This window comes from Sceloporus occidentalis, unplaced genomic scaffold, assembly GCF_023333645.1.
Source record: "Sceloporus occidentalis isolate IW3139 unplaced genomic scaffold, rSceOcc1.0.p SCAF_2, whole genome shotgun sequence".
In the NCBI taxonomy this organism is placed as follows: domain Eukaryota; kingdom Metazoa; phylum Chordata; class Lepidosauria; order Squamata; family Phrynosomatidae; genus Sceloporus; species Sceloporus occidentalis.
The window spans coordinates 273,330,320-273,350,662 of record NW_028316982.1 but is presented as its reverse complement, the minus strand read 5'-3'; the positions used below and the strand labels follow the sequence as shown (position 1 = coordinate 273,350,662).

Sequence of the window (20,343 nt, the reverse complement as noted above, 5' to 3'; positions counted from 1 at the left end):
ATGGTCACTAGCAGCCCAACAGAGGTAGGAAGGGGGTCCCACGATGTGGGTGAAGTTGGGGACCCTCCGACTGTCCCGGTTGTGCAAGGGTGGCCCTGGTTTATCTTTAGTCACCCCATTTTCTGAACTGCCTTTAAAATGTACCAGATTCTCCAACTCCTCCTCCCACTTTCCCCTTTCATCTCCACCTTATTGCAATGGCTGCAAACTTATTCCAAAATGCAAAAGTCATTTGCACTCAACGGCCGAGGAGAAAGGAAGGTAGGGATGGAGCCTTGACCTGTCCAGTCGACTCAGGTAAGAGCAAACCCCTGCAGCCTCTCCTAGCTTTGGAGCAGAAGGACATCCTACGCAGGAGGGCATCAAATTGCTTTCAACAGTAAGCAAAAGGAACAAGCAGACCCTGTACAAGGCGGCAAAAGGGGAGAACCCTGGTGAATAAAGGGCACTTTCATTGGGGAGATTCTCTTTGAATTACCGCACCCTTAAAAATTTGCACACATGACCTGGTTTTCCACCTGTGAAATGTTGGAGGGTGTGAGACAAGGGTAGGTATGCCCATTGTCTGCTAAAATGCCATTGGTGCAAGTCCCTCTGCCTTTCTTGGCATCGGCCAGTGGCTACTAAGTATGTGCTGCATTTTTCTTTCCCCAGTTCTCTCTGCCTTCACCAGAAGCAACCTCCTTTCCAAATGCCTCCTTCTCGGAGCATGCGTGGAAGAAGACAGCGGCCCCGCAGGTAAGGAAAGCCACATGTTGTTCCAACCATGGCATGGGAGCGTGTGCCTGGCATCCTCTGGATGTTTTATGCTTGCACACATTCATAGGTGGATGCAACCCTAGAGCCATCTTTGTGGTCCTTACAGCCCATAGATGCCCTCTTCCTGTGGCTCCCTCTTGCCCCCCAAATGCTGTTTAGGAGATGGTGGCATTTGTGCACATTTCAGGCCAGGAGGGGCCTTTCCCCCCTCTTCTAAACAATTCTTACCAAGAAAACCCCATGTAAGGGTTGCCATAAGTCAAAAATGACTTGAAGATACACACCACCAGCCACCACCACCAACCACTACTTTGTTGTTGTTGTTGTTAACTGCCTTCGCGTTGATCTCAACCCATGGCAACCCTATGGATGAAACATCTCCAGCCCCCCTGTCCTCTCCTGCTCTGCCCAGCTCCTGCAAACTCATATTCGTGGTCTCTTTCCTAAAGTCCATGCTTCTGGCCTGTGGCCTTCCTCTCTTTCTACTTCCCTCCACCTTTCCTAGTGTAAAGGTACCAATCAGGAGAAACAAACAAACTAGGTCCATTGATCCAAGATGGCTTTTATTTTGCATGCAAATGGACACAGGGGAATCTTTTCTATTCTATAAACTGTGCCCCTGACCAAAACAGGGAGCAAAGCTTTTATAGCATTTTGACATTACAACAAACAGAGGATAACTTTCGTTTCTATAACCAGACTTTCCTTCTCAGTCTGCTATGAGGCTTCTTTGTTCTCCTGGGGAGTCAAGGACCTTGGGCATCTCTGACTCCCTTTTGCATCCCATCCTTCCCTGTGAAGGCCTCCTTCCAAACTACGCATTGATATCAAAGCTTATCATTATTCTTATTATGTGCTGGGGCTGAGAGAAGGAAAATGGGGAGCGAAGAGAAAGGAGGAGAGGGGGGTGAACTCAGCCAAAGGAAGAGCTGTGTGTGTGTGTATGGGGGGGTGTTATCAAACCCTCACACTAGCATTATTGTCTTTTCCAATGATTCATGCCTTCGCATGATGTGTCCAAAGTACGACAATCTCTAAGTCTTTCCATCTTGGCTTCTAGAGAGATTTCCGGCTTGATCTGCTCCAGGAGCCATTGGTTTGTCCTTTTGGCTGCTGTCCATGGGATCCTCAGCACTCTTCTCCAGCCCCACATCATCTCAAAGGAATGGATTTTCTCCCTGTCTTCTGTCTTAACTGTCCAGCTCTCACATCCATCCATGGCAATACAGTAATAGGGAATACAGTGGCTTGTATGATTCTGACTTTTGTGCTCAATTGTATATCCTTGCATTTTAGGATCTTTTCTAGTTCTTTCATAGCTGTCCTTCCCATTCTTTGCCTTCTTCTGATTTCCTGACTGCAGTCTCCATTCCTATTAATGTTTGATCCCCGATATGAGAACTCTTTAACTGTTTCTGTTCGTTCATTGTTGAGGTTGAATGTGTGTCAGTTCTCTGTGGTCATTATTTTGATTTCTTTATGTTGGACAGTAAGCCTGACTTTGCCCTTTCTTCTTTGATCTTCCCCTATTACTCCTGGAGTCCTATTCCAGGACTCAATCCACTACACAATGCTGCCTTTCGGGGGGTTTTCCTTGCCAGATTCCTTCGGAGGAGGGTTGCTATTGCCTTCCTCTGAAGGCGAGACAGTGCCCCAGCAGATTTCCCTGCCTGAACAGGAATTCGAACCCTGATCTCCAGAGTCTCCTAATCCCACAGCCAAACCATCTGGCTTCACTGTTGTTGTTGTTGTTGTTGTTGTGTGCCTTTAAGGTCTTTATGACTTATGGCAACGCTAAGGCAAACCTATGATGGGGTTTTCTTGGCCATATTTGTTCAGAGGAGATCTGTCATTGCCTTCCTCTGAGGCTGAGAGAGTGTGACTTGCCCAAGATCACACAATGGGTTTCATGGCCAAGTCAGGATTCAAACCCCAGCACTCAAACCACTACCCCAAATCTAAACCCGCCCCACACCCCCTGTTTTGCAGCTGTTTTCCACCCTGGAGGGCTCTGTGGACGATCGTGGGGTTTGCCACTGCTCCGTGCTCCTGCCGGCCGATGCCTTCCCAGCCCAGCGGGTCGAAACGCTGGAAGCCCAGTCCCACTTACTCCTACAGCGATACGACAGAGAGTTTTCCAAGGTAAACGAGGTCTCTTCTTCATGGACAGATACCAAGGAATAAGTATTTCATTCCTGATGACATGCACAAAACCATCTGAGATAAACATCTGGTGTCTTTCATGGTTCTGTTAGACAGAATGTTGTTCCTATTTTCTGGGATATGGGTGATTTGGACCTTCCTGTTCCCTTCTTCCAGTTTTGCACTCAAGAAACTTAAATTAGAGCTTCAGTGGTGATTGAGGCTCTACATAACAAGAGTAATGCAACCTACATTTGCTGGAATAAAACACGAAGCAACTTGTGTTGGTTGCAGCTGAAGAGGCTTGCTCCTGGCATGAGCCTAGATCCAAGCAATGGCTAAACCAACCACCCAGTGGGAAATCACCACCCAACCCACCTGATGGATACACTTCTCGCATGACAGATGTGGGTCTCCACATAGGCATGGGCACCCACCTTGGATGTGAGGTGAAGCCACCTGCCTCAAGCTGGGCACAACCTTGCTTGCCAAGGTTATGGAGACTTCCAACTGGGTTTAATGGGTGCCCAAGGTCCCATTGCTCCGTCTCCTAGGACAGACTCCTAGAACTCAAGGAAAAGAGATTCCACCTCACCATTAGGAAGTACCTCCTTATGCTAAGAGATGTCTTTTTAGACAGTAAGCCTGAGGGCAGGGGACCGTCTATTATCCCCTCTGTTGTAAGCTGCCTGGATTCCCAGTGATTGGGTGGCATATAAATAAATCCTATCATCATCATCATCATCATCATCATCATCATCATCATCATCATCATCATCATGTTGGACAGTGAACATCTCGGTGGGTGGTGGAATTTCCTTGGTGAGTGGTGGAATAAACTCTTCCAGAACATGGGCACATAGCCCAAAAACCCACAAAAAACTATGGATGCCAGCTGTGAAAGCCTTCGACTTCACATTACGCACAAAACTGCATGCATGATGCATAAGTCCTCATGTGGAGATTCAAATTGTGCAACCCCACTAAAGGATCTCAGCAATAACTGAAGTGTGAGAACTAAAGAACTAAAGAAATCATTAATATCTTAAGAAATGGTTTCACCCAACCTAGAATGTCCTGGAAAGGAGGAGGACTTGATTTATTTGACTTAAGATCATAGAATCGTAGAGTTGGAAGAGACCACCAGGACCATCCAGTCCAACCCTCTGCCATGCAGGAACTCTCATTCAAAGCATACCCAACTTGACTTGACTTCCTTCCTTCCTTCTTTCCGCAGGTGAGGGAGTACATGGAGGTCATTGATGGACTTGGGCAGCAGCTGCTCAACCTGACGCAACGAGTGGAGCGCATGAGCAAGAGCCTGGTCTCCTACACGGAGCTCGATTTCGAACTTCTGAAACTGGAGATCCAGGAGATGGAGAGGCTGGTGGTGGAGCTGAAGGCATCCATGGGCGACAGCAACGTGGTTGTCCAACAACTCTATGTGGAGGTCAGTCTGAAGGATCTCTCTGGCCCTCTTAGAGAGGCCAGGGTCAGGAGGACCTGAGAGGGAAACTGGGAAGTGGACGCTGGTTCTCCAACCAAAGTCCAACCCTTACCTTTCACTTACTCTTACCCTTCACTTGTTGAGACAAAATGATTTTTGTTTTTGTTTTTGGAAGTTGTGTTGTAAAGAGAAGACAATTCTAGGTAGGGACTGGATGACTCAAGAACGTCCCCCTCCTTCATTCTCCTTCCTCCTTCTCTTCCCCCTTCTCTTGTTCTTTATTCATTTATAATGGCCCTTTACCCAGCATTGACATATTATGTTGTACTTAATAACAACCAACAGTGTTGGCACAATACTGGAAGAAGCGAGAAATACCTAAAGGAGAGGACTGGTTAATGAAGTTTTCTGAGATGTGTGAAATGGGCAAGTTAACTTGTTGCATAAACTATAAAGACATGGAAGTAGTAGGGAAGGGACGGTCTCCAATACTGTGATACCAGGTGCTGAAAGATGCAGGGAGAACGATATTTGTTGAGAGTACTTAATGATTACTAAGGAAAAATGACAGGATATGGAATAAACTTCATGAAGACTTTATTGAAAATGAATGTAACTATAGTATAGTTAAAACAAGGATATGAAAATAACGAGAAGATACAAGTCCATGTACTAGAGGGATTTGGACATTCAGGTTGGGATTATATGTTATACAATCCCCATATTGTAAATGACTGGTGGAAACATGCTTTATTATTTTGTTTATATGTATTAAAAATAAAAGTAAATAATAATAATAATAATAATAATAATAATGCGCCTTTTCCCCAGTATTGACACTCTGCTTGCAGAATATTAGAACCAGAACAGACCAAAAGCAAAGATGCACCAGTAAACATATCCATGAAAGTCCGCCCTCCGCATCTGCGGCTTTGACTTTTCCGGATCTGAACATTTATGGCTTTGATTAATATGTTTTCTCTAGGAATCTTTAGCGCAAATCTGCTGGAGGTTTACCATAAGAGTTACACTGGAGGAGCTAGTTGTAGAGAGGTCTTGTAGCCCCTTTGAGACTAACTGAAAGAAAGAAATTGGCAGCACAAGCTTCCGTAGTCTAAAGTCTACTTCCTCAGATGCATTTGGTGGCACAGTAAACATGCCCTTGGTGAGTGGGAATTAGGGTTGCCATAGTGCCGGACCTCGAAACCGGGAAAAATGTAGGACAAAATTTTCAAATGTAGGACACGCAAAAAGTGTGTCCTACATTTGAAAATTCTGTCCTACATTTTACCGCGATCACAGCGGAGGCCAAGCGGCAAGGGAAAGCCTCCACTTAAGGAGGCTTTCCCTCCCCGCCTGGGCCCCGCCACGATCGGAGGCCAGGATCGGGGCCTCGCCTCGTTCCTGGGACCCTCAGGGACCAGGAAGGAGGGGAGGAGGCCTGCGGCGATCGCCGCGGCCTCTCCTCGTTCCTGGCCCTGGCTGGGACCATGAAGGAGGGGAGGAGGCCTGCGGCGATCGCCGCGGCCTCTCCTCGTTCCTGGCACCGGCTGGGACCATGAAGGAGGGGAGGAGGCCGGCGGCGATCGCCGCGGCCTCTCCTCGTTCCTGGCCCCGGCTGGGACCATGAAGGAGGGGAGGAGGCCGGCGGCGATCGCCACGGCCTCTCCTCGTTCCTGGCCCCGGCTGGGACCATGAAGGAGGGGAGGAGGCCGGCGGCGATCGCCCCGGCCTCTCCTCGTTCCTGGCCCCGGCTGGGACCAGGAAGGAGGGGAGGAGGCCAGCGGCGATCGCCCCGGCCTCGCCTCCTTCTTGGCCCCCACAGGGACCAGGAAGGAGGGGAGGAGGCCGGCGGCGATCGCCCCGGCCTCGCCTCCTTCTTGGCCCCCGCAGGGACCAGGAAGGAGGGGAGGAGGCCGGCGGCGATCGCCCCGGCCTCGCCCCAGGCCTCAGAAAGGCCTTGGAGCCGCGGCGGCGGCGGAGGTGGCCGTGGTGGGCGGGGCCGTCCCGGTTTGGGCGCCAAACCGGACCGGGACCGGGATGGCACCGCCCAAACCGGGATTGTCCCGCCAGGGGGCGGGATATGGCAACCCTGGTGGGAATGTCAATACTGGATGGAAACTAGAATGTAAGTGAAGAGAATAGATGAGTGTAGGACCCTCTTCATCTTCAGGCTAATAATAATACGTTTATTTATACCCCGGCTTCCCAATGAAATGGAGGTGGCTAGTTTCCATTGCCAAACTGGATCAACCCTTCTTACCATGCTTTTGTTCACAAATCACCATTGCTAAAACTGAGCTTGCTACTTCCTTCTTTCCACACATCTAGTTTACAAATGACCATCCTTAAGATGCCACTTCATTTCCATACACAAAGGATTTTGAATTTGAATGGACATTCCCACACACCAAGGGCACATAAAAACATCCGAGGAAGTTGACTGAAGTCTAGGAAAGCTCATGCTAAAGGTGCTATAAGATCTCTCTACGACCGATTCTACAGACTAACACAGCTATATCATCGAACTGGAGCAGCTAGATTCCTAGGGATCACTTCTCAGAGGCATTTGTAGATCCTCCAGCGCTATTCTACGGTCAACCTCTGGCAGATATTGACCATAGAGTTGTGCTAGAAGACCTAGAGGTTTCTAGAGAGAATGCTTCTCTAGGCATTTGTACGTTAAAAATATACCAATCCCCATAGGCAAACCTTGATTTTGCCCTTTTATATAAGGGACACCATTTTACTGCCATTGTATTTAATGGGACTTGAGCATCCATGGATTTTGGTATCTGCGGGGGATCCTGAGACCAAACCCCAGCAAATACCAAGGGCCCACTATGTGTGTGTTTGTGTGTATCAATAATAAATAATGAACAATATTTAAATAAAAACAATAAACAATATATACCTCAGAACCATTTAAAAAACCATCAAAGGTCAGCATATAAAAAAAGACAGCTTCAGAAGCCTCTTGCAGTCAATTCCTTAAAATCCTGTTGGGATAGGAAAGTTTTCACTTGCTGGCGTAAGAAGAACAGGGTTGGGGATCATCCTAACTTCTCTTGGAAGGGGGTTGGAGGCCTGGGAGCCCCCACTAAGAAGACCCTGGCTCCCTTGCGTCCACCAGGAAGGCAGTGGGGTTCAGAGAAGGACTTCTTCCTCCATTGGTGCCTTCCGCTCATCCTCCTCTTTCTTCTCTCCTCTTCTCTTTCTCCAGATCAAGAACATGAGCCTGATGGTGACTCATCTGGAAAGCCTGGATAAGAACAACCTCCTGGCCATCCGGAGGGAGATTGTCACCCTGAAGCAGCGGCTGAAGGACTGCGAAGAGGCCGGAGCTGGACAGCAGGTGGAACCAGGTCAGCATTGGGGCTTCTCCCTCTAACTGCAGCGAAAAGGGGGAGGAGGGGACTGAATCATCGAGTTGGAAGGGCCACCCAGTCCAACCCCATTTGCCATGCAGGAAATCTCAATCAAAGCATCCCCAACAGATAGCCATCCAGTCTCTGTTTAAAAACATCCAAAGGAGACTCCATCACTCTCTGAGGGAGTGCATTCCACTGTTGAACAGCTCTCACTGTCAAGACATTCCTCCTAAGGTTGAGATAGAATCTCTTTCGTGTAGTTCGAACCCATTGCGCCATTTCCCAGTCTCTGGAGCAGCAGAAAACAGGCTTGCTCCATCTTCAAGATGGACTCCACCAGCCTCCAAGGGAGTGAGTTCCACTATTCAACAGCTCTTATCATCAGGAAGTTCTTCCTAATGTTGAGATAGCATCTCTTTTCTTGCAGCTTGCATCCATTGCTCTGTGTCCTGTTGTCTTGAGCAGCAGAAAACAAGCTTGCTCCCTCCTCAATGTGACACTCCTTCATATACTTGAACAGGGCTATCCTATCACCTCTTAACCTTCTCTTCTCCAGGCTAAACATCCCCAGATCCCTAAGCTGCTCCTCTTAAGGCATTATGGCTTCCAGACCTTTCACCATTTTGGTGGCCCTCCTTTGGACACATGGCTCCAGTTTTTCAACATCCTTTTTTAATGGTGGGGCCCAGAACTGGACATGGGATTATTCCAGGTGAAACCTGTCCAAAGCAGATAGATTGGTGTTATTAATTCACTTGTTCTAGACACTTTACTTCTATTGATGCAGCCTAGAATCACATAGGCCTGAGCTTACAGAATAACATGGGTATGTAGCTGGATTCTATATTTATATAGTTAATGCAGTTGTCAAACTACACAGCAACTCCCGTTGTGCAAATCTGATGGCATCCCTTCCCATGTGTTTGCTGCTCCTTGTCTCATTGTGCAATGGAGAAGCCACAGGGGCTGTTTCTGCAAGAGAAGGCCTGACAAATAATTACACACCATCCAAGACTTCTCAACAGCAGGACTGGGATCCTCTTGGTTAGTCTCAACTAGAATAGATCCACTGAATAAATTGTTGGGTGGTGAGTCATCACATAGATAAATCCAGCAGATTCGATGGCTCTCTTCTGGTCAGGACTATCAAAAGCATGGAGTCTAGGTGAAATTTGGATGTCCATTTAGGCAACCATGAACTGAGGTTGTTGGCTGCACAATGGCCATAAAAAATACAACCATAAATGGAAGGGAGCTATCAGATTATCCGGTTAGAAGTGGCTGAACATGTATCTTCTAGGAAGAGCTAAGACTCAACAGTGCTTCCTTCGAAGCATTTCCCACGTTCTTTATTCTGCCTACAGGCTTCTTGGGGCCTTAAAAGTTCTTTCCTTTATTCCCAGTAACGTGTTAAACTAGAGGAGTGGTTCCCAACCTTTGGTCCTCTGCTCGATTTGGACTTCAGCTCCTATAATTCCTAACTGTTGGGACAGTTGGCTTCTGGGAGCTGAAGTCCAAAACAAATGGAGGACCAAAAGTTGGGAGCCACTGCACCAGAGGCTGGCAACAAACTGGTTTCTTCTCCATCCAGCCCGTTTTGACATTTCACGGAGAGGCTGCTCAGGAGGTTTCTCTGCCTCTCCATCAGCCCCAGGCATAAAACCCAATCTTTTAAAACAGAAATTCAAAGAAATATTCAAAATGGTCATTCATAGAGCAGTGCTGTCCCAGAGCTGCTCTTCCATTCACCTCCGTTTTCTATTGGGGGCCACCAAAGAAGGACCACAGGCTTCTCCCAGTGGCTTCAATAGCTTCCGTTTTCTCTCCTGTCCCCCCCAATTCCAGGTTCATGTAAACATGGAGGCCTTGTGAACATCAGCAAGCCGTACCCAGTCGAGTGGAACTGGAGAGGGTCCGGTTATCCCTACGGTGCTTGGGGCAAAGATTACTTTCCAAGCAATCCTGCAAAGGAAACCTATTGGGTGACCGCTCTGGACGACGCAAAGCTAATGCAACACATTTATCTCTATTCCTCCTATGATAACTTATTATTGTACAGGCCATCTAAAACCCTTGCTTATAGGTATGGGCAAGGGAGTGGAGCCACCATGTACAAGAACGCCCTTTACTTTAACCAGTATGACACCAATCATGTGTACAAATACGACGTGAACACCAACTCAGTGCTCATGAAAAAGGACATCCCAGGAGCTGTGTACGCCAACCGCTTCTCCTACGCCGGCGTGTCTTGGCAAGACATAGACTTGGCTGTGGATGAGACGAGCTTGTGGGCCATTTACTCCACCGAGTCCAACACTGGGAACATCGTGATCAGCAAGCTCAACGAAACCACTCTGGAGGTGCAGAAGACCTGGACCACGCGGCAGTACAAACCTTCTGCCTCAAGCGCCTTCGTCGCCTGCGGGGTCCTCTACGTCACCCGCTCCATGAACACGATCCAAGAGGAGGTCTTCTACACCTTTGACACCAACACCGGGAAGGAAGGCCGGACAAGCATCACCTTCGGCAAGCCATTTCGCACAATTCAAGGGGTCAACTACCACCCTGCAGACCACAAGTTGTACGTCTACAACGATGGCTTCTTGATGATGTACGACCTGGAGTTCCAGCCGCTGCCCTCTCCATGAGCGGCACACCTCTCCTCCTTGCCTGTCTGCTTTGCTTGGGCTTCTTGGCTTTCTCTCTCTGTAGCTGCTGACCAATCGTGCCTATGATTTAAAAACAAAATACATATGTATGTTGACATGTATAACAGCAGTGCTCTGTTTCCGCATGGATATAAAATTGTAACAGTGAAAATAAATCATAAGAGCAAAATTATGAGTGTGTCTTGCAGTCTTGAGGCAGTGAGCGATGCCTGTACATGTCTTCCCAAAATGAAGGCAGAGGGATCCTAAATAAGAGCGTAGGGCTGGGTTGCAGCAAAAAGATTACATTTTCTGGATCACGGATGCAACAAAAACCCACCAAACAGTGGTACCTTTATTGGACCAACCAAAACACACAAAATACATGCTGCAAGGTTTCACTGGCTTCTTCATCAGGCAGTCTGTTACAAACCAAACAAGAAGCGGGAAATGGAAGATGTTGGCCCTGCATTTTGCTGTTTTGTTCGTAGTTCAGATGGCATGGAGGGGTCTCTCTTGCTGTAGGCTGGCGCCTCCTCTTCCTGGCCATGATGGGTCAAATGGGGGATCCCCAAAGTTCGGGAAATTTAACATCCATTGGCCACACAAAAAAGATACATGCATTGCAATTTAGCATCTCTCCGTCCTTTGTGAGGCTACAGGCCCCTTTTGTAGGCAGATCCCACAGATGGCCCTCCATTTAAAGACCTCCAAAGAGGGAGACTCCACCAAAATCTCCGAGGAAGGAGTCTGTTCCACTGTTGACAGCCCTTACTCTCAGGAGGTTCCTCTGAATGTTGAGGTGGAAACTCTTTTTCAGGAGTCTGCATCCATTGTTTTGGTCCTATTCTGGAGCAGCAGAAAACAATCTTGCTCCCTCCTGAGTATGACATCCCTTCAAGTATGTAAACAGGGCTATCATCATATCACCTCTTAACCTTCTCTTCTCTAGACTCAACATCCCAGCTCCCTGAGTCCTTCCTCATAGGGCTTCATGGTTTCCAGGCCCTCCACCATTTTGGATCAGGTGGAATCTGTTTCCTAGTAGCTTCCATCCGTTGCTCTGGTCCTATTCTCTGGAGCAGCAGGAAACAAGCTCGCTCCGTCCTCAGTGTGACGCCCTTCCAATCTTCATCATGGCCGTCATTGTGTCTGTAGTCTGTCAGCTCTTAGACAGGAATGCTGGGGTTGCCAAAAGTGTCTGAAAAGCAGACTAGTCTTATCTTGTGCTTCTTGGGTAAAAGCACCAGTTTGGTGCTGCCCTGAGGCGGGGAATGATGTGCGGCTGGAGGGGGTTCTGTGGGGCTCCTGGGCTGCTGCCCGGCCGAGAGAGACGGAGATTGGGCCAATAAGCCAGCTTTATTTCCCAAGGCAAGCGCCATTTTGCCTGGCGGCGCCTTGAAAATCGTGTTGCCAACAAGCCTTGAAGAGATTTCCCCAAACGTTTGGCCAAAACACACTGAATCCCCCCAGATCACACCAAATGCTCCGTCAAAATCCCCGGAAAATCCCCGTAATGTTAAAATGGCGGATCTTTTGCAAATAAACGGAGCCCTAATTGGATAAAATAATTGTGACTTATTTCAACTCTCAAAATCACCATTAAAACCAACCAAAGAGTCTCTCAGTCCTTCTAATACTTTTAAGATGTTTATTTTGACATGAAGGGGCTCCAGGAAGCTTTGTGCCAAATAGAAGCGTATTCGGCTGCAACCGCACTGCAGAAACAATCCAGTTTGACACCCCTTTAACTGCCCTGGCTCAGTGCTAGGGAATCCTGGGAAGTCTAGTTTTCAGAGACATTTAACCTTCTCTCTCAGCAAACGCTGGTGTGATAACAAACTACAATTCCCAGAATTCCCTAGCACTAAGCCAGGAGAGTGGGGACGACCACTGTCCTCTCTCTGATTGGCTGTTAGTGTGACTCCCAACAGGATTGGTTGCTCTGTAGCCTGGCTCTCGGAGAGAGAGAGAGAGAGAGCTTTTCCTGAGGGCGGGGGCGGCCACCACCCTCCAGTCCTCTCTCTGATTGGCTGAAACTGTGAGTGACACTCCAAAGGATTGGCTGCTCTACTGTAGCCGGCAGCCTCTCAGAGCCGGGACTGGAGCGGAAATGTACAACAGTCACTACATCTGCACTGAAATAAAGCCCAAATCTTCGTGTGGCGCCGAGGGAGGGAAAGGGGCCTGTTTAAGCCCTTCTGGGCACAACTGCGGATCAAGTTGGAAGCGTAACTGCAATCGTTCTGAAACTGGGAGCGGAGGCGCTCTTTTTCCTCCTCCTTTTTACTATCTTCGCCCCGCAAATGGAGGCTCTGCCCTTGGCGCTTCTGCGCAGGCGCGTCCTAAAACAGCCGGAAGTGCCGAGGCGAGGGAAAGGAGACTGAGAGCGAGAGAGCGTCATGGAAGGAGGGTGACGTCACGAGCGCCGTAGAGAACGCCGCGCCCCTTTCCGCCCTCGGAAGCGGAGTGATAGAGAGGAGCCTAGAGCGCCGCCAAGACTTCTGACTCAATTTCTGCCCTCCGCAGTAGAGTAATAGAGGGAGCAGCCTAGAGCGTCGCCGTCAATGAGTCGTCACTTCCGCTTTCCTTCCCCAACCCGGGGATAAAGTTTCCCGTCGTGCCCCGCGAGGCCTCTTTTCGCCTCGCGCGGCTCAAGATGGCGGACACGCAGGTGAGGCGCTCCAGGCCCTTCGATGAAGGCGGCTTTGGGGGCTCCCGGTTGCCTAGCAACGCCGGGCCTGTTTTTTTGGGGGGCGCCTGTGTCTGTGTCTAATTGATCCTTTCAGGAGAAGTTACTTCCTCCGGGGCCCCGCTCCGCTTCCCTGCGTGGATTCTGGGTGCTGCAGCCGAGAGTCCGAGTCCGCCCTGGGCTCCTCCTCTGGGCTGCCTTCCAGGCCTCCACCGGCCCCTTCCCCCCCCTCTCTCTCTCTCTTCTCCGAGGATCGAACTGGAACGGAGCCGGAAAAGTTCCTTTGGCTTTGAAAACGGGAGCCATGCGCCCAAAATGGCGAAGGGCCTGGAAGCCATGAAGCCCTTTCAAGGAGAGGCCCAGAGAAGGCTGGGGAGGGATGCGAGGAGTCCTTGAAGGGAGGGAGCCGGCTTCTTTCCTGCTGCTCCAGAGAACAGGACCCAACGGAGCAATGGAGGCAGGCTCCAGGGAAAGGGATGCCAGCTCAACAGGAGGAGGCACTACTTCGTAGGTCTCAGAGCCATGGCTGCTATGGTTCTGTAATGAAGCCCAATGAGGAAAGACGGAGGGAGAGGGGATCTAGCAGGAGCCAGGCTAAAATCCTGGGAGTCAGGTCAGCGCTGAGCAGGGAGCAAGCTTCTTTTCCGATGCTCCAGAGACTAGAGTGCCAAGCAGTAGATGCAGGGCCCAATGGAGCAACGCATGCAGAGTGCAGGGAAACATTAGGAGGGACTCCTTGAAAGTAAGGGCTGTTTGACCCTGGAAGACACTCCTTCCTCAATGGAGGTTGTGGTGCAGCCTCTTTCCTTGGAGGCTGTCTGTCAATGGGGATGCTTTGATTGAGAGTTCCTGCATGGCAGAAGAAGAAGAAGAAGGGGCTTGGAATGGATCAGGGCCCTTCTGGGGTCTCTTCCAATTCTGATCCAAATGCATCTTCAGTCTCGCAAAGCTCATGCTGCCAACCTCTTTCTCTCAATTAGTCTCAAAGGGGCAACAAGATCTCTGGAAACTAGTTTTTGGGGGCTATCTGGCCGTCTTCTGGAAGAAAGCATTCCTGACGTTTCAGCAGCATCTGTGGCTTTCATCTTCTGAGAACGACGCAACAAAACAACTATGGAAAGCCTTTGACCTTCTGTTAGTCCAATGTGGGATCAATCCACTGACTCCGCGGAGCCCACTCTCAGGTTGACCTCATAGTGGTTCAGCACCTGGCTTGGGATGATCAGCTGATTTATATCCAGCCTTTCTCCCAAATGGGGCTTAAAGCCAGTATATTTTGAGGCTATTTCTTGGTTCCAGGTGAAGTGTGTGTGTGTGTTTTTGTGTGTCTCAGACCTTGCACTAAAAAAGCCACACAAAGCCAGAAACTCTTCCTTGGACTCACCAAGACCTTTTGCAGCTTCCAGCCTGGCGTTCCTCCTTGGCCTCTTTCCTCTTCCTCTCCCTTGATTTGATCCTCGTTTTCTTTCCTAAACCTGGTCTATTCCTTCCTTTTCTCTCCTCTCCTAAATACAGACGGAGAGGGCTTACCAGAAGCAGCCCACCATCTTCCAGAACAAGAAGCGAGTGCTTCTGGGGGACACTGGCAAGGAGAAGCTCCCTCGCTATTACAAGAACATTGGACTGGGCTTCAAGACCCCCAAAGAGGTAATGGCCGCCTGCGGTGCTGGGAGCGGAGCAGTGGCTTCTGGGAATGTGTGGAGGCACAGGCAATCCCTGTTTTCTGCATTTTGCAAGTTTTGAGGCCTTACTTTTTTGGGGGGAGGAGATAGGTGAGAAACAAATCAAGTGAAAAACACTTAATAGTAATACGTTTTGAATCAGCTTAGGAGGTGGTCATCACATAATTCTGTACAACAATAAGCTTTTTTTATTGTGGCTTGTGCTGCCCTTTTCCCTTATTATGATTTGACCCTGGCGGCAGATGCCTTAATGTGAGCTGCAGTAAAGAATTTGGGGTACAAAGAGACATCTTTTTACAATAGGGTCCCCTGTCCACAATGTATAGGCTATCTCTAGTATAGTCTCTAAATCAAGGGAAGTCATAGTGCCACTCTATTCTGCCTCACCGGGAATACTGTGTCCAATTCTGGGCCCCACAATTAAAAAGGACGTTGAGAAACTGGAGCCATGCGTCCAAAAGAGGGCCACCAAAATAGTGAAGGGCCTGGAAACCATGAAGCCCTATGAGGAAGGACTTAGGGAGCTGGGGATGTTTAGAGAAGAGAAGGTTAAGAGATGATATGATAGCCCTGTTTAAGTATTTGAATGAATGTCATATTGAAGAGGGAGCAAGCTGGTTTTCTGCTGCTCCAGAGACTAGGACCCAATGGAGCAATGGATGCAAGCTGCAGGAAAAGAGATTTCCCCAAAACATTAGGAAGAACTTCCTGACATTAAGGGCTGTTTGACAGTGGAACACACTTTCTCAGTGGAGAGTGGTGGAGTCTCCCTCCTTGGAGGTCTTTAAACAGAGGCTGGATGTCTTATCTGTTGGGGGTGCTTTGATTGAGAGTTCCTGCATGGCAGAAGGGGGTTGGACTGGTGTCCCTTCCAACTCTAGGATTCTATGATTCTTTCCTCCTGGTGCTGACACATGATGTACATTCTCACGATGGTCTTCCAAGCCTCACTGGTGAAGAGGCTTTGACGAGAGCGGCCAAGAGGCCCTAACTGAAGTCAGCTGTGATGCCAGAGGGGTCTCTAGTTGGGGTCTCGTTCTCAGTAAGGCTGTGTGTGTTTGGACTGGACCACCCCAGTTAAAAAGGCACATGAGAGTTAAGCATCCACAGATCTTGGTGTCTGTGGGGGGTGTCCTAGAACGAAACCCCAGCAGATACCAAGGGCCTCATTGCACTTTATTTTCCTGCTTGAAAATGCAGTCAGAGGAGATTGCCCCTTGAAAATGGACTGAAAAGCAGCCCTCGTTTCATTTGGTTCCATTTGCTGAAGGCTGCCTCCAGAAGGCAAGGATGCTTTGTCAAATATCATGATGTGATTTGGAATAGAGAGGCTCTTTTTTCCTCCTGTTTACATTCCTTTCTTCCTTGATGGAATCTGCTCATATAATGGTCTCTTTGCTTCCAGGCCATCGAGGGCACCTACATTGACAAGAAATGCCCATTCACTGGTAATGTCTCGATTCGAGGCCGCATCCTTTCAGGTAGGAGACGTTGTGTTGTGCCACTGAGGGCAAGGTGTGAATACATTCTCAGGGTGGCATTTTTCTCAAGCTCCATGTAGGCTTGTTCTTCTGGAGACACATTTTTCTCTATTTAGTCAGAGAATTATTCATGCTACACAGTGACTATGTCCACTGCTGTCTTCATGGCAGCATCTTATCAGGCTCCAGAGTGTGGGATGGTGTAGAAGTACAGCACACTGACATCACAGTAACATGGAAACAGAAGGAGCTTAAAGCTGCAAAACGGTCACAGTAGAGGAGCTCCACTTATCTGAATTGTTGAAGACTTTTGCGATAACCTGTAGGGGTAAAGCCCTCAAAACTGGATTGGATGGAAGATGGCCTGGACAGATAGTGGGGCAGCTTCTCTGTTCATCAGAGAGCCAAAGATACTGACATTTACATGCCCACTTCCTGAGACAGTTCTGGGCTATTACCCCAGATTTTACATGATTTCTCATTGATAGTGAGCAGGGCAAAACAAACAAACAGCTTCATTTATATACTGCTTCATACTGAACTAACAGTGTCTAAGTGGTTTACAACTGTAAGCTCATTGCTCCCAACAATCTGGGGACTCATTTTAGCAACCTCCTCAGAAGGATGCAAGTTTGAGTCAAGCTTGAGCCCTTTTGCTGCTATTGAACTCACAACTTTATTGTTTTGTGTGAGTGGCTGCAGGGCAGGCATTTCACCACTGCGCCATTAGAACTCAGACAAGATCTGTCATGGGCTTGACAGTCACAGCCACATCCGTCTTCAGATGTTGTAATCTGTGCACAGTTCAGTAACCCGTTCAATCTCTTGCGGGCCAAAAATTAAGCAGCAGGGCATGGCTTTACTGTGGGTGACCTAAAAGCTTCTGCTGACCGCCCCATTCTATTATCTATTCCCAAGGTTCCCAAATTGCAAGTGATGTTTATCTCACGATGGTCTTCTGAACCCCACAGTGAATGGGGTTCTGATTAAACTGACATGTGTCTTAGCTGATGCCTTTTGAAGGAACCTGGGGATGTGCTTGTTCTATTTTGAAACACTGTTATGTCTGGGGTGGAAGAAGTGAGATACAGCCTTCCATCCTTTTGTAGGTTGGTAAAATGAGTACCCATTGGGGGCAATTTTCTAACACATTGTACAAGTGCTGAGTTCTACATTAGTATAAATGTGTGTGGCCCAACAATCATCTTTTCTCTTCCTCCCTTCAGGTGTGGTCACCAAAATGAAGATGCAGCGCACCATCGTCATCCGAAGGGACTACTTGCACTACATTCGCAAGTACAACCGCTTTGAAAAGCGCCACAAAAACATGTCAGTGCACCTGTCCCCTTGTTTCAGGTGAGGGGACATCTGGAGTGTTTCCTTCTGTTTTTGGAGGCAGAGGGCAGAGATCTGGAGGTTCTTGGGAGCCTGAAAGCATGCTGGTTCCTGTAGGGTTTCTGGTTTTCGAGACCCTCAAAAGAAACATTTCTCCTTGAGAGTGTCTTAACACGTGGGATTGCAGATGAGGTGGAGCTGTATATAGTTGAAGCTTGTTGATCAATCAGACAGCTAATACAGACCAAAAGAAAAATGAATGATAAGCAATGTAACAATAAAACAAAAGATCAGAAGGATAAAAAATTATTAAAAGTTAAATAAAAATATCAACAATAGAATATGCCCATGCAATACTTATGGATACATATACACATTTCTTAAAGGTGGTGCAGTGAATTACCTTCCTGTGGTTTTGTACCTCTTGATAATTTTGTGTTGGTCAGAGTTGTGTGCCAATTTTGAAGGAAGTTGGAGCAGGTGCGGTCCTGTCCCAAGACATTTTGTCACCAGGCCATTGGTGGGTCTGGAGCAAGGGCATTGGTAATGATGTCTCAATTCACGATGGTCTGCAGAGCTTCTTGCTGCTGAAAATGCCAAATGAGCAGTTGCTGAACCATAGCCCTTGCTCAGGTGCAACTCTCCACTAGTGTGGATTGGCAGGAGGTGAATATGCACCCTCCAAAGCATTATAAGATCAATTAGTTTAAGTCACCTTGTTTGCATAGTGGAAAAGAAAGAAGGGTCTGGCAGAGCAAATCCATCTTTCTGTCCTGTCACGTTTCATGGCTGCTCCATTAAAGAATATATTTTTATTAACAAACAAACCATACAACAAATATCTATTATTATAATGAAACAACGCCCAAGGTATTATTTATCCACAATTGCAGATCCTGAGGCCAGTAGTTCCTTGAGAGTGGCATTTGTGGATCGATAATTCTGCAAGTGGGGCCATATCCTGGGCTGGAGAGAGGCAGACACAGTTCTCAGAGGGAGGGGTGCTTTGTAATTACAAATGCAGAAGCAGATTTTTATTGTCAGTTTACTGCCTTTGGTCCCCCACAGCCACCATAGTCACAGTGTGTGTGGGGACAACTGGCTACATGCCTGTTCTCAGCAACATCCCAAAGCAAGATTGTAGGTGCTCTGACACCCAACACTGTCACTTTCTTTCCCCACTGCATGTTTCCCCCCACCTTTGCCTAATGGGAAAGCTTTCCTTTGAGGCCAAGAGTGGGTGATTTTCTTTGGGGCTCTTGTTCTGAGCTGCAGTATGGAGCTGCTTAAGGCCTTCCCGGGAGTTGTGCTTTTCTGAAGACTTTTCTCTGCCAAGAGCTCCTGTGTTCCTCCTTGGAACTGACCGTCTTGCCCCACAGCCTCCTGCTTGTGTGTGCAGTGGACCTCCAGAGTCCCAGGTGCTTGCTTCTTTGGATGCCTCTCACAACCACTTCTACTCAGTTTTATGGATATGGGGTGGGGTGGGGTTTAACATTCTACTTGGCTTTGCATTGCCCTACCTTAAAGCTCTTGTACCTCTGTTCCCTTCCCAGGGATGTGCAGATCGGAGACATTGTGACGGTGGGCGAGTGCCGCCCCCTCAGCAAGACTGTCCGGTTCAACGTCCTGAAGGTGACCAAGGCAGCCGGCACCAAGAAGCAGTTCCAGAAGTTCTAAAGGCAGCCTGCCTGCAGCAGCTTTCCATGAGATGTGCAAATAAACCTTTTGTAAAGACCTAGCAGGCTCCGGTGACCTGGTTGTTCTGGGGAAGCAGGAGGCAAGGGGATCTGGGGAGTGGTCTCTTTTAATGGTCCATGGCTGGAATTGCCACAGCTCAGTCCACACTTATTGCTGTGTAATTCACCCACTATAACCAGAAGAACAATAATAACATGGCACATTGCATTATTGTTCTGCCTCTTTGTCCAGTCATACCTCACTGATTCCTAAATTCTAGAACCCAAATCTCTAGTTGGTAAACTGATAGACTGTGAAACTAATAGGTCTTAGCAAAACCAGTCTCATTCAGTCAGTTTTGTCAGTCCTTTCACAATTACTCCCAAATTACCTATTGCTATTGGAGTGACCATTGTTTCCTGAACAGAAAAAAAAATCCTCGCACTCACATTCTTTGCGTACAGTCCAAAACAGAATGGGAATCAGAACCGTAGAGTTGGAAGAGACCCCAAGGGCCATCCAGTCCAAGCCCATTCTGCCATGCAGGAACTCTCAATCAAAGCATACCCATCAGATGGCCATCCAGCTTCTGTTTAAAGACCTGTAAGGAAGGAGATTCCACCATCCTCTGAGAAGTGTGTTCCACAGTCAAACAGCTCTTACTCTCAGGAAGTTCCTGCTAATGTTGAGCTGGAATCTCTTTTCTTGGAGCTTGCATCCATTGCTCCAAGTACAATTCTCTGGAGCAGCAGAAAACAAGGTTTCTCCCTCCTCAATGTGACATCCCTTCAAATAAACAAGGGCTATCATATCACATCTTAACCTTCTTTTTACAGGCTAAACATCCCCAGCTCCCTAAGTCTCTCCTCATAGGGCTTCATGTTTTCCAGACCCTTCACCATTTTAGTCGCCCTCCTTTGGACACACTGGTTTCTCAATGTCCTTTTTGAATTGTGCTGCCCAGAACTGGACACAATATTCCAGGTGGGGCCTGACCAGAGCAGAATAGAGTGGCACTTACTTCCCTTGATCTAGACACTATATACTTAAATAAATTTGCCAGAGATAGGACTATTATGTGTCTTTAAGTCCTTTCTGATTTATGGTGA

The 20,343-nt window shown here is 48.1% G+C and overlaps 2 protein-coding genes and 3 non-coding genes across 5 annotated transcripts; all 5 read left to right on the top strand.

Annotated features, from left to right (window-relative positions):
* LOC149320232 (olfactomedin-4-like) lies at positions 1–10,367 on the top strand. Its single transcript, XM_089508491.1, has 6 exons — positions 1–24; positions 655–738; positions 2,749–2,910; positions 4,148–4,351; positions 7,572–7,713; positions 9,565–10,367. The coding sequence occupies exons 1-6, from the start codon at positions 1–3 to the stop codon at positions 10,365–10,367; spliced, it is 1,419 nt and encodes a 472-aa protein (XP_089364617.1).
* Positions 10,368–12,932: 2,565 nt separating this feature from the next.
* Positions 12,933–19,295, top strand: LOC149320228 (small ribosomal subunit protein uS17). Its single transcript, XM_089513168.1, has 5 exons — positions 12,933–13,041; positions 14,575–14,706; positions 16,147–16,222; positions 17,449–17,578; positions 19,111–19,295. Exons 1-5 carry the CDS (start codon positions 13,027–13,029, stop codon positions 19,232–19,234), a joined length of 477 nt encoding a protein of 158 aa, XP_089369294.1. The 5' UTR covers positions 12,933–13,026; the 3' UTR covers positions 19,235–19,295.
* Positions 15,651–15,745, top strand: LOC149320231 (small nucleolar RNA SNORD35). The gene has a single exon (XR_016280316.1). It is a non-coding gene; the product is annotated as a small nucleolar RNA SNORD35 (small nucleolar RNA).
* On the top strand, positions 17,151–17,242 carry LOC149320230 (small nucleolar RNA SNORD35). Its single transcript, XR_016280314.1, has one exon. It is a non-coding gene; the product is annotated as a small nucleolar RNA SNORD35 (small nucleolar RNA).
* Positions 18,099–18,181, top strand: LOC149320229 (small nucleolar RNA SNORD35). Its single transcript, XR_016280315.1, has one exon. It is a non-coding gene; the product is annotated as a small nucleolar RNA SNORD35 (small nucleolar RNA).
* Positions 19,296–20,343: the final 1,048 nt, after the last annotated feature.